This window comes from Salvelinus namaycush, chromosome 6 (genome assembly GCF_016432855.1).
Source record: "Salvelinus namaycush isolate Seneca chromosome 6, SaNama_1.0, whole genome shotgun sequence".
NCBI classification, from domain to species: Eukaryota; Metazoa; Chordata; class Actinopteri; order Salmoniformes; family Salmonidae; genus Salvelinus; species Salvelinus namaycush.
In genome coordinates, this window is record NC_052312.1 from 36,735,002 (window position 1) to 36,749,684 (window position 14,683).

General features: G+C 42.9%; 1 protein-coding gene across 1 annotated transcript; it reads left to right on the forward strand.

Annotated features, from left to right (window-relative positions):
• The first annotated feature begins 400 nt into the window (after positions 1 to 400).
• LOC120049106 (transcription factor Spi-C-like) lies at positions 401 to 3,482 on the forward strand. The gene is made up of 5 exons (XM_038995348.1): positions 401 to 511; positions 2,106 to 2,193; positions 2,400 to 2,503; positions 2,664 to 2,763; positions 2,983 to 3,482. Exons 1-5 carry the CDS (start codon positions 401 to 403, stop codon positions 3,480 to 3,482), a joined length of 903 nt encoding a protein of 300 aa, XP_038851276.1.
• The last annotated feature ends 11,201 nt before the right edge of the window (positions 3,483 to 14,683 follow it).

Below are 14,683 nucleotides of genomic sequence, written 5' to 3' on the forward strand. Positions count from 1 at the left end.
CGTAGGCAGAAAAGACGTTCACCCGCCGCTGGTCGGGCAGGTGGTCGAAGACTGCCCGGAAACGACGGGTGAACTCCTCAAAGTGGTCCAGCACCGCATCTCCTTCCACCCAAACGGCGTTGGCCCACTCCAGGGCTTTCCCCGAGAGACAGGAGACGAGGGCGGACACCCTCTCACGTCCCGAAGGAGCCGGGTGGACGGTTGCCAGGTATAACTCCAACTGCAGCAGGAAACCCTGGCAGCGGGCAGCCGTCCCATCGTACTCCCGGGGAGGGTGAGGCGAATCCCACTGGAACCGGGTGCAGGGGGAGTGAGTAGTGGAGGCCCCTGTTGTGCTGGGGGAGGCGCTGGAGGAACTCCCTGTCTCTCCCAGAAGTCCATGGTTTGGACAACGCGGTACATGGCGGCGCCGAGATGGTGGATCATCGCCTCTTGCTCCAGGACGCGCTCCTCGACCCCTATACCAGGGGCACCTGCTCCTGCTGACTCCATATGGGTGGTGTGGAATTCTGTAAGGGTTGCGGAACTGGTGGCAGTGAAGTCAGACGCAGGAGAGCAGAAATAGGTAATAGCCGGAGCAGTTTAATTTAAAAAACCAACGGCAATAAAAAAATAACCTACATGGGTACAAAACCCGACGCGCACCAGTAACTTAGTACACAAGCACTTACAAACAAACAATTCCACACAAGGACATGGGGGGAACAGAGTGTTAAATACACAACACTTAATGAGGCAAATGGAAACCAGGTGTGTAGGAAAACAAGACAAAACAAATGGAAAATGAAAAGTGGATCAACGATGGCAAGAAGACCGGTGACGCCGACTGCCGAACACCGCCCGAACAAGGAGAAGAAACGACTTCGGTGGAAGTCGTGACAATGTTGTTCATCCTGTTTTCTCCCATCACAGCCATTGAAATCTGTAGCTGTTTTAAAAATCATCAATGGCCTCATGGTGACATCCCTAAGCAGTTTCCTTCCTGTCCTGCAGCTCAGTTCAGAAGGACGACTGCATCTTTGATGTGTCTGTGTGATTTAATACATCATCCACAACATAATTATTAACTTGACCATGCTTAAAGATATATTCAATGTTTGATTTGTTATTGTTACCCAAAAATCAACCCCTATTATTTCCCATAGAGTGAGCCCATGTAACTTATTTTGTGATTTGTTAAGCCAAATTTGACATCTGAATTAATTTAGGCTTGCCTAAACAAAGGAAGTGAAAACTTAAGTAATGACTATATTTTAGTTATTACATTTTATTAATTTGTAAAAATGTGTAGAATTTTCTTTTCACTTTGACATTGTGGAGTATTTTGCCTAGATCAATGACAAAAAAGTACAATTAAATCTATTTCAACCCCACTTTGTAACGCATCAAAATGTGAAAAAAAAGCTTAAGGGGGTGTAGACATTCTATAGGCTCTGTAAGTGTTAGCCATGTCAGACAATACACTTAAAACACTGAAGATACAATGGAAATTATATAGACATTTCCCTCAGCAGTTCAAGGGTCTCAGATTTCAATTTACAGTAAAGTCTATATTTACTGAAGAGCATTTATGGTAAGATAATATGCATGTTTATAAATATCTACCCAGAAATGCTAATTAGAATGCTATTGAAGGATATTCCTGGATAAATGAAGTCATAAGAGAGGTTATTGTTATTCATGTGATCTGATCTAGTAACAGTGTGAAAGAGTGATTGTGGGAGGTGTATCTGATCTGCTCTTCCAAAAAGAGAAGTATTGCCAACCACGAATTGACGTTGACACATTTAAATCGACCAATCTCTTTATCTGACACTTCGTTTTAGCCGAAAGGTGAATATTGGGGGCTTACACCACTATATATACACCTGCACAAGTACATCCATCTCACACAGACAGTGGTCAGACACTGCTTGCCTTGTCTGAAGTTCACGTTCAAACATACAAAATGGTGAGTCATGACAGATTGAAGATCAATTTAGTTTTATTTTAAATACATTTCATGTTGTTTTAGAATAAGGCATTTATTCCTATTCATTCTGTAGCTTAACTTTTCTCCTAATTACGACATTGTAGTTGATTGCACGTAATTGATGTTTTCCTAGATCTCCCTGGATAATGACATCAACCAGCACTTCCAGGATGCAATTGATGTGATTCAACGGCACTCTGACGATCCGTATTGTGATACAGGTAAACTTACACTTCAACACTCATGCCAGAAAACCAGATTTAAATCTGAACGCTAACAATCACCATCATTATATTACGCACATACATTATTGTTTATACTTTCTTTGTATTGAGCATGTCTGAAAAATTATTCAATACATTTTAGTCTCATTGGTTCTGGTAGTGAAGACTGTATTCAATGACTATATTTTTCTCCCTCTACTTAGAATATAAGTACTTTGAGCCTCCAACGCGATCGAGCATAATGTGCTGCTACCCCATCACCCCCCCTTCTGATGTGCCAGGTCCATATGACTGGAATGAGCAGACGGTGAGCGTATAGAACAAGTGGTTGTATTTTACCAGTATAGTACTATTGACTGACTTCTCCAAGTTTGCACAACTGTGATGTATGGTTACAGTACATGTATGTGTCATGTCTCATGTGGATGTGACTGACCTGACCAGTTTTTCTCTCCTCGTCCTGCCAGTCATGGCCTCATGTTGTTCCTTACGACTCACTGGGTCCATCTGTAACTGTGGAGTACCCTCAGTTCTACTCCATCGCACCGCCACCGAGGAACGGCAAAGGTGAGCAGTGTTTGGCCACCAGTGATGAGTGATGACAATGTCTGTAAGAGATGTGAGAGAGTATCACTACACACGCTAGAATTGAACATGTTTCTAATACTTTAGTATTCTATTGCTTCAGACTTTTGATTGCCAAGTATCAAATTGACATCATTACAACTGAATCTCTGCCTGTTTATGATTTTATTATAACTAAAGTCAACCTTTTAATCTCATCAGGTCGCAAGAAGCTGCGTCTTTATGAGTACCTGCATGAGGCTCTGGGCGATCCCAACATGGCTGATTCCATCCAGTGGACGGACCGTGGCAGCAGCACCTTCCACTTCATCTCCAAGAACAAAGAGAAGTTGGCCGAGTGCTGGGGCAAGCGCAAGGGCAACCGCAAGACCATGACCTATCAGAAGATGGCACGAGCGCTGCGCAACTACAGCCGAACGGGCGAGATCGTAAAGGTGCGCCGCAAACTCACCTACCAGTTCAACCCGTCGATCATCCAGAGGCTTGGGGGCATCAGTCACGTCATTCCCCCCGCCGGGCACCCCGAGGCTGGCCACCCTGGGCGGGAGGTGCTCCTCCACCAGCAGCATGCCCCAGTAGAACAGGCTTACTATGGCTCTGCCACTGCACCTGACTGGCACAGCTGGTATGGACATTACTCCCTCCAGGGAGACTGTGATCTTGCCACAAGCTTCACTTCATCCACAGTCACCAAGGTATGAACTCAGGTAATGTCACTGTGGAAAATAACAGAGGTTAAAAGCTGCTTTAGCTAGCCGTCAATTCATACTGCTACTCCTGCATACTTTTGCGGGGGCCTACAACTGGGGCTTGTTATGCAGCCATTGTGTTATGGGTGTCAGGAAACGTAACAGTCATGGTAAAGAAAATGTAAAAATGTTTACTCTCCGTTAGTCAGCACCTTATGCCGTTTAAAAGAAAATGTAATGACCATTGATCAGGTATTGTGGATCATTGAATATGTAAATAATGAAAATATATTCACTTTTTTACCTATGAGAACTGTGAACCAGTTATAAGCATTCGGTGTGGGTACTGTACATGTAAAGGGAAAGAATTACAATGTTGGTTTCAAATACGAACATGTATTACTAAATATCATTTTGTAAATAATGAATTGAAATCCTTTGTATCTCACACACATTGATGTATTTTAATAAATCACTTTTGTATAATTTGTATTTGTACTGTGTATACGGTTTTATTTTAGGCAATGAATTATTCAACACTGCGTCAACACTAACTTCAACACTGACTTCATAACTGACTTCATAACCGTGCCATTCTTGCTTACCTAACAATGGTGAAAATGTCACAAGTTCCAACAAGTGTCCCATCCTTGTTGTGTCCTAGGAAAAAAAGAGGCAAAAAAAAAGAGAAAACCATGAACTTTGTTGAATGAGCCAAATATGTCTGCTTGTGCAACGGCAATAACAACACTGTCTACCCCTCACTCACAATTCCCCATCAATCCACACTCTGTAAGACATGAACACAAGGTGTATCGCTATCCCAAAAGGCAAACCATTGTGATAAGTGCTGTTTTCCTGTCAAGAGAGCCCATGGCTGCTCTTATCTTGCCCAGCGGTGAGGATGTGGTCTGTCCTGGGAGACAGTGCTTCTCTGGTGGTGGGCTTTGTGGGGTGGTGGTCATTGTTCCTGTGGTGAAAGTTTATTATGGTAGCCTAGTTGTGGTGAGTAGTGCAGGCCAGGCGATAAGCAAGGCAGCCCCAACTGGCTGTCATGTTGCAGAGGCATAATAAAAGCCTGGGTGTCACACAGTTCCTTCATGCATTTCATCTAACACACAACTCTGTGAAAAACCTGAGATCAGGACCTGTGACTGCAGCAATCTACGTGCATCCGACAATGATGGTAAATATGAGACCATTATAAGCTTAAGGATAACTGCACAGTGATGTATATTGACATCACACTTTCAAACTGAACTGTATGTGTGAGTCTGCTGTACACTTTGAATCGGTTATCTTTGTCAGAATTCTTCCGAAGATAACCAGACAGATCTGGAGGTGATTTTGGACTTTCTGGAGGAACACTACAGACAGGGCACTGGAGATGGCGGAGAAAAAGGTTATTCTCTATTAGCGTTATGAATCACACAAATAAATGGATTATTGTATATTTTTAATGCCACCTCTTTTTCTACACTATTGCAGTGGGAGGTGTCTGTGCTTTACCTACACCAGTGACAATGGAAGGAAACTTTGGTGAAACTTGTTGTGATCACTGGTGCCATGAGGAAAAGGTACTCATTCAATGATATTTATTTATTTTAAATATGTTTTTTACCTTTATTTAACTAGGCAAGTCAGTTAAGGACAAATTCTTGTTTTCAATGACGGCCTAGGTACAGTGGGTTAACTGCCTTGTTCAGGACCAGAACGACAGATATAAGCCTCCCCATGATCCTTAGGTCAGCCTGTCATAGACAGCACTTTGATCTGTGAAAGATACACAGTATAGGGCTATAGTTTATTGGGTGATGTTCTGCTTGTCTCAGTCATACAACTCAGTTGGTTAAAAAAAAACGTGTTTTTCAGGCTATGCAATCACACGGTGGCTACACAACAACACTACTGGACCAAAACACCACTACATCGTCTGAGAAAGGGACAGACCACACATTGCCACATACTATGCCAGCAAGACCAGCACCCACACACCACACTGGACCTGGTGAAAGAGGCAAGTTCCCTTTTTGTGGTTAGTAGATACTGCCACTGGAACTCATGCTGCCCTGACGGACCAATGCCTAAAGAGACCTGCCTTTAACTGTAAAGGACAATGGTCCCATACACCGCTTATCTCTGTATGTTTTACATACATATCAAATGCTAAATGTTTACAACTTTTTACCACTGAACACCATCACAGCTGGTCATCTCACAAAGGGATTTTTATTATCAAATATGACGGGATATTGTTAACCGCTCCACTCTATCTTATCATTGTTACTGTGGTTACAGGTAGAAAGGTGCGTCTGTTTCACTTCTTGTTTGAGATGCTGGAGAACCTTGGCATGGTCCACTGCGTTTCCTGGGTGCCAGCGGCAGCAGACGGAGTGTTCCGCTTCTCTTCCCGGAACAAGGAACAGGTAGCAGCACTCTGGGGGCAGAGGAAAGGCAACAGGAGGCCCATGACCTACCAGAAGATGTCCAGGGCGCTGAGGAACTACGCCCGGTCTGGAGAGATCTTCAAGGTGAAGAAGAAACTGACCTATCAGTTCAGCAGAGCGACCTTGAGTGCCTTGAGGAAGTGCCATCAGGGAAAACTGTAAAGGACACATTTTCACATGAAAAACTGTAATCTATTGTAAATATCAATCATCAATTCGATCATCATCAATTCAATCATCAATCATTTGAAGACTGACTTGATTTAGTCTGTAGATTTTTATCAGTAGCTAGGCCTGCTGTGTGAGATTTTACACAGACAGAGGTATATGACTGACATGTAGTGTAGGCTTTTGCTATAGGATACTAAACTGACTGTACAAAGCATTAAGGACACCTGCTCTATCCATGACAGACTGACCAGTTGAATCCAGGTGAAAGCTATGATCCCTTATTGGTGTCACTTGTTAAATCCACTTCAACCAGTGTAGATGAAGGGGAGGAGACAGGTTAAATAATATTTTAAGCCTTGTGACAATTGAGACATGGATTGTGTGTGTGTGCCATTCAGATGGTGAATGGGTAAGACAAAAGATTTAAGTGCCTTTGAACAGGGTATGGTAGTAGGTGCCAGGCGCACTGGTTTGTGTTAAGAACTGCAACTCTGCTGGGTTTTTCACGCGCAACAGTTTCCTGTGTGTATCAAGAATGGTCCACCCCCCAAAGGACATCCAGCCAACTTGACACAACCGTGGGAAGCATTGGAGTCAACATGGCCAGCACCCCTGTAAAACGCCTTCGACACCTTGAAGGGTGCAACGCAATATTAGGAAGGTGTTCCTAATGTTTGGTATAGTCAGTGTATATGTGCATAATATATGTATAAGTATGTATAATGGCACACATACACAATCCATGTCTCAATTGTCTCAAGGCTGAAAAGTATTATTTAACCTGTCTCCTCCTCTTCATCTACACTGATTGAAGTGGATTTAACAAGTGACACCAATAAGGGATCATAGCTTTCACCTGGATTCAACTGGTCAGTCTGTCATGGATAGAGCAGGTGTCCTTAATGTTTTGTAAATTCAGTGTAGTATCCTATAGCAAAAGCCTACACTACATGCCAGTCATATACAGTTGAAGTCGGAAGTTTACATACACCTTAGCCAAATAGATTTAAACTTGGTTTTTCACAATTCCCGACATTCAATCCTAGTAAAAGTTCCCTGTCTTAGGTCAGATAGGATCACCACTTTATTTTAAAAATGTGAAATGTCAGAATAATAGTAGATAGAATGATTTATTTCAGCTTTTATTTCTTTCATCACATTCCCAGTGGGTCAGAAGTTTACATACACTCAATTAGTATTTGGTAGCATTGCCTTTAAATTGTTTAACTTGGGTCAAATGTTTCGGGTAGCCTTCCACAAGCTTCCCACAATAAGTGGGTGAATTTTGGCCCAGTCCTCCTGACAGAGCTGGTGTAACTGACTCAGGTTTGTAGGCCTCCTTGCTCGCACACGCTTTTTCAGTTCTGCCCACAAATGTTCTATAGGATTTAAGTCAGGGCTTTGTGATGGCCACTCCAATACCTTGACTTTGTTGTCCTTAAGCCATTTTGCCACAACTTTGGAAGTATGCTTGGGGTCATTGTCCATTTGGAAGACCCATTTGCAACCAAGCTTTAACTTCCTGACTGATGTCTTGAGATGTTGCTTCAATATATCCACATAATTTTCCTCCCTCATGATGCCATCTATTTTCTGCAGTGCACCAGTCTCTCCTGCAGCAAAGCACCCCCACAACATGATGCTGCCACCCCCGTGCTTCACGGTTGGGATGGTGTTCTTCGGCTTGCAAGCTTCCCCTTTTTTCCTCCAAACATAACGATGGTCATTATGGCCAAAAAGTTTTATTTTTGTTTCATCAGACCTGAGGACATTTCTCCAAAAAGTACGTTCTTTGTCCCCATGTGCAGTTGCAAACCGTAGTCTGGCTTTTTTATGGCGGTTTTGGAGCAGTGGCTTCTTCCTTGCTGAGCGGCCTACAGATTATGTCGATATAGGACTCGTTTTACTGTGGATACACATACTTTGGTTCCTGTTTCCTCCAGCATCTTCACAAGGTCCTTTGCTGTTGTTTTGGGATTGATTTGCACTTCTCGCACCAAAGTACGTTCATCTCTAGGAGACAGAACGCATCTCATTCCTGAGCAGTATGACGGCTGCGTGGTCCCATGGTGTTTATACTTGCGTACTATTGTTTGTACAGATGAACGTGGTACCTTCAGGCGTTTGGAAATTGCTCCCAAGGATGAACAAGTCTTGTGGAGGTCTACAATATTTTTTCTGAGGTCTTGGCTGATTTCTTTAGATTTTCCCATGATGTCAAGCAAAGAGGCACTGAGATTGAAGGTAGGCCTTGAAATGCATCCACAGGTACACCTCCAATTGACTCAAAAACTGTCCAATAGTCTATCAGAAGCGTATAAAGCCATGACATAATTTTCTGGAATTTTCCAAGCTGTTTAAAGGCACAGTGAACTTAGTTTACGTAAACTTCTGACCCACTGAAATTGTGATACAGTGAATTATAAGTGAAATAATCTGTCTGTAAACAATTGTTGGAAAAATGACTTGTGTCATGCACAAAGTAGTGTCCTAACCGACTTGCCAAAACTATAGTTTGTTAACAAGACATTTGTGGAGAGGTTGAAAAACGAGTTTTACTGACTCCAACCTAAGTGTGTTAACTTCCGACTGTATCTGTAAAATCTCAAACAGCAGGCCTAGCTACTGTTAAAAATACCACGGCTAAGGACTGTTCTTAGGCAAGACGCAACCCTGGATACAGCCCTTAGCCGTGGTATATTGGCCATATACCACAAATCCCCCGAGATGCCTTATTGCTATTATAAACTGGTTACCAATGTAATTAGAAGAGTACAAATAAATATTTTGTCATACCCTTGGTATAAGGTTTGTTATAAACTGGGTGGTTCGAGTCCTGAATGCTGACTGGCTGAAAGGCTTGGTATTTCAGACCGTATACCACGGGTATGACAAAACATTTATTTTTACTGCTCCAATTACGTTGGTAGCCAGTTTATAATAGCAATAAGGCACCTCGGGGGTTTGTGATATATGGCCAATATACCACGGCTAAGAGCAGTGTCCTAGCACTCCACGTTGCGTCGCCTAAGAACAGCCCTTAGCCTGGTTTATTGGCCATATACAGTACCACACCCACTAGGCATTATTGCATAAAAATATACCAGGGCTTTGAGCCAATCAGCATTAAGTGGCTCGAACCACCCCAGTTTATAATATATATTTTATCATATTTATGTTTCATAATGTTTACTTATGTTTCTTTCTTGTTAAATGTTAATAAAGTCTAATAAAAATAATGAAAAATAATGTAATTGAAACAAATACCCAGACCACGTGACCATGTCAGGGGACTAGTCTGGTATTGATGCATTTTCAATTCATGTAATTACATAATCCATTCAGTTTTTCAACTAAATGTATTTATGTCTCGACATTTGCATGATGGGAACTAAATACACCACAGGAAAAATCTGAGGCCGCTGTGGAGCGCGTGCATAATTATTAATCTCACTTGCCCAGCTGTTGACACTACTGAGGTGTAATAAGAACGGTTGACACAATCGAGAGATGCCATGTTTCCACCTTATAAACACCATGTAAACGTTTCTTTGAAAAAGTATGTAGGCCTATTTCTTATACATAAAAACCAGTTGCGACAACGCTGCAGAGTGCCGAGGTGAGTTCGGGCTACTGCATTTTCTTTCACAGACCTATATTTTGTTCAGGGGAATTTTCCGTTTTAGTTGATCGTGAAGAGTAGGCAAGGGTCGGTGTATTCATTCCGCCAGTTGCAAAACGAAACGAGTTTCTATTGGACAAATTCAGGTATGTCCCTCCCGGTTTCGTTCCGTTTGCTTCCGTTTAAGAAACGTTTTGAAAGAGAATCGCCGGAATTAATGTGCCCCTACAGGAAGCGTATAAAGTTATAGAGCCAACTGACTGTTAGCCTTATTGCTACAGATGTGTTCGATTAGGCCTACCACGGTTGGCTGTTCCTAGGTGTCATTTTACTATACTACCTATACAATAGCCCTAAACAGTGCCAAATACTTTTGGTTAGAGGGGCCCATATCGCAGGAAAATATTTCAAGGCTATACATAAATATTAGGATATAATTTAGGCAATAGACCTATTATGTTACTACAGTAGGCCTAGTAAAGCATTTTTTTGTCATTCAAGCTCCATATTTTTTGGCACATGGACTGGAGAGCTGGAGGGTTCTGGAAATTTTCGTCAACCAGTCCAGTGAGGTTCATATGCCTCTGCTCCCAGGAATGTCTCTTCGGCCCAGTTTTTCCAAAGTTATCCATCTGTATTTCGCCTATCGGATAGGATTAAATGCATAAAAATAGAATGGATGAATCATTGACTTGAATGGGGACCCCTGTTCTATTCATTCAATTTCTTTGCATTTAATCCTATCCGATAGCCAAAATCCAGAGAGATAACCTTTAAAAAACTGGACCCTGAAGTCAGAGAGACATTTGATCAGAGCATGGGGAGTTCAATCACCATAAGGAGGTAGGAGTTAGTCTATTTACAGTCTACTTTCCATGCTACCCTCAACGTTTAAAATGGGCCATTCTCCTCTGGGAACAGAATTATGCAGTAATGGGCATCACTATAATAGCAGTCTCTTGGCTGAGTGTGATACTTTGCCTGGTCTGTGGGATCTCTCCTTTTGTGTGAGGTTAACAATTTCATGTAATCATTGACTAGAGTATGTCTACATACTGCATGTGTACATGCCAGGAAGCATGTCATGTGTATGTGTTGGTGTTAGTTTCATCATGTGTTTAATGGGTAGAAAGGTAAGAGCTGTTATGTCCTTGTGTGACCAGCAGGGGTCAGTGTAGCTCCTCTGAGGGGCGCTGTTTACCCCTGGTTGTCCCTATCAGCACTCAAGGGTGACCTCATGGCTAAATCTCCCCCTGGATGCCAACTCCTGCCCAGACCAGGCAATTCCAAATGGTTTTGTGTGCTCTTTGTAGCAGACCCACATGATACTGCCCTAAGCCTTGCATTTACAACTGGAGCCCACTCTGAGTTATAAATGGGGTACAGAGCCTGTGTGTGTCTGTTACCAAGAAAGGCCACATACTTCAAAACTATCTGTGAAGGCAGTCACCTAACACTAGGCCTAAGTAAGGACATGTTTTTTCTTCATGAAATCTGTCTGGTGTGAATCATTAAAGTCTTCCACGTCATTAGGAGACAATGTGCATAGTAGGTGTGCAGTATCATATGTAGAGATTCAACAAATTAGTTGCAGGGTTTCTTTATGAAGGGCTTTACTGTCCCATTTCAATAGGATAGCCTGAAAGGCTGCAGGCAGAGATGTTGTTTCAGATACAGTAAACAGTCTTCAGTATTCTTTTGTGTTCAATGGACAGGGGCAGCACTGCGCTGATATTGGCCACATCTTGGTATGTTGTTGATACAGTGAATGATAGCACAAGATGCAGTGGAACAGTTTTCAGGAACAACTGAAGTGTTGGGGAAATGGGATCCTGGTGTTGAGTGGTTATGTTATGTTAAGTCTCAACAGGAGCATGGGACTGCTCACAATAAGAAGCCCTAATTGTGTGTTTTATAAAAGCACCAAGATGACCTCTCCTTTTAAGCCCCTACAGCTTTAAGCCTTGTTGACCGAATCGTCACAGCCTCACTAGAGACCACTGCCTGATTTATCACTCCCCCGACGTGCTAAAAGGTTAATTAGCCTCCTAGCAACCGCACCAATCTGAAAATTCTCTATCAAACCCCTTTTCCATGTCGGATATGTCAAATGTCAAGGTTCATGACAGCTTTCTAAGTATAGGCCATATAACCACCGCCCAGGCAGCTCTCCAGTATTTATTGGCCCCGCAGGCAGGCCTACTTACTTGGACAGCATCCCTCGAGGATTACACAGATCTCTGACACTTGGCATAAAGTCTATATAAGCTAGTCTTCTCAATCTTTTTATGTGCAGCGAACCCACAAAGTCACTCAAATAGCTCTTGGTATAGGCCTAACGAATGTGACTGAATCATCAGGAACTATCAGATTAATCTCACGCCCGAAATGTCTCATTGGCTTTTCTGCCCTATTTACCACTCTTTATAACTGACCAGTCTCCTCCCTCATTGCCTTATTTTGGGTTGCAAAATTCCTGGAACGTTCAATAAATTCCCAGTTTTTCCAGAAATCCTGGTTGGAGGGTTCCAGATGTCCTGCTTATTACCGCCTGACTATGGGAATCCTCCAACCCCGGGATTCCGGGAAAACCAGGGAATTTATAGAAATTTCCAGGAATTTTGCAACCCTACGATGTTTTTCACCCACCCAATGTCCATCTCATTCAGGGTTGATAGCCTCTGCAATGGTGGCATCCAGTTCACGGAACACTAAATAAATCCACAAAGTGTTGTACTCCCAAAGTGCTGTTTATTTTGATACTGTATAGGCAACGGATGGTCCAAGACCCTCTGTCTGCCTTCTATATATTACAATAATTAATTAAGCCACAGTTGAAATGTTCTGTCCCAATTCTGTTTTTTGAACGTGCATACATGTATTACTCCTAAAAGTGCATCTATTTCAAAAACAGTGTGTTATCTGTACTGGTTTTGATATGGTATTTTAGAGTTCCAGTATAGTAGTGTATGTACCCCTATCAGATTACATCACACCTGTACAGCAAGACATTTGATGCCACACAGCCCTGAGGGGCCAGTGTGAAATTCAAAGTATACTGGCGGCTGGCCAGTTATGTACGTCATAGTGCTAACCTCAGCATCCTTTCATCTGACAACCTTCAGGAAGTCATCAGAAACCAATCATTTGGATCCACCACTGTTTGGACGAGGAATCAGAACCTTTAGAATAAGAACCACACCTCTGCCAGAGTCTCCCCACCCAGCATCACACCGAATCCCTGGGAGACCAGCCTATAGAGCTGGCATAGAGGCCAGTGAGGACAGTGATGCTGGGGGCAGGATGGAGCTGTACTGTCAGCTAGAGAGAGGAGGGGCCTGCTGCCCTGCTATATAAAGACAGGAAGCCAGTCTCCTAGATGTGTCACAGTGCCGCTTCTCCCCCATTGAGATTCCCATACTGTCCCACACTGTGCCCTCCTCATCTCTTCCCATCACTCTGGTCTGTGGGTCCCAGAGAATTTCCCTGGTGGTCACCCATCTTTATCTCTCTCCCTCTGGACTGAGGGCTCCCACGCCCCACTTGGCCTCCCATACAATCACGCTGATCTGAAGGCACCTACCGACCTGCAGCTTTTCATTCGTTGACGCTTTTCTTGGGACCCGGCTCAAGATGCCAGAGCCCACAAAAAAAGGTAGGAGCGCCCCTGTTCTCCTCACTGAGTGTACAGAAAGGGTTTCAGAAAACTGTACTGTACAACCTGTCATGAAGCAACGCTTTGTTAGAATTTCAGACTGCATCTAGGATCCTGCTTGTTTAATGTATTAACAATAGCTGATAATTGTAATGCATATGTTCTTTTACTTTCATGTTGTAATTATTAGTTGATTTTCTCTACTGACATATAATATGAGGAAAAGTTCAATTAACCCTTAATTCCTTTTTCTTGTTGTGTAAATATTAGGCTAACAGCCTAATATTGTTTGTTGTGTTTGTTTTGTTCGTTTGTTGGAATTATTGAGTAGTCATTTAGCATTAGACAAAATAAGTTCTCTAAACTATACTTTGAGAGTTCCCAGGAATTGCTCACGGTAATTGAGAAAGTGACTTTGGCAACAACAGTATTGTATTTCTGCTTGGATGTTTCTACCTCATCTGTGGAGATGGAGATTCAGGAGGTTTATAAAAAAACTGTTGTTGTTGCTGCTGTTGGCATAATGGACAGTGGTCTCATGGTGATTAGGAGCCCACTGGAGGGAGACGTGATGAGCCCTGGTGGAGGAATGTTAATGATCCCTGGTGCTTTGCGCTGAGCTGGACACCAGCGAAGAAGACCCCTGAAGGGTGATGCAATCTGGATGGACTCTTGGGATCGTGTTGGAATGAAGATGCCTTCCGGATGATGGATACATTCTGTCCTCGGTCTTGCTGATGACTGATGAATCGATGGCAGGGTGGATGACATGTTATTGTGCAGCAGAAGCCAAACAAGATTCCTCAAACCCATCCCCCATTTTCAACTCCATATTAATCTCCCAGAGCCCTCAATAGCATATCGCTGCTAGTCTGCATAGACTTAATCACTCTGTGTCCGTCTTGTTTGTAATTCCACTATTCTAGTACTTCCTCCCTCTCCATTAGTTCAGGTTTTTGGGGACTTTGCTCAATAGTAAGACATTCCCATGTACAGGAACAAGGAACAGACCAGTATATTCATCACTTGGACACCACCACAACGGAATGAATAACAAGTTTTCTTCTAAACCGTTTATCTTCTGGTGGACCATAGCTTTATCTGCAGCAGTACTCGCACATCAGGAATGGCACACACTCTCTTCTCTCCACACATACATCCAGGCCACTCTGCCGGTGTATTCTCTCCCCTGCAGGACCATGGGGCTTATATGCTAGAGTGGGAGGGCTTTGCAAGATTGCTTTCATGGGAATGATTCAATAAATATGGTGGCAATACATTTTGGGACTAGACCAGGTATGCAGCAACCGGTCCAATC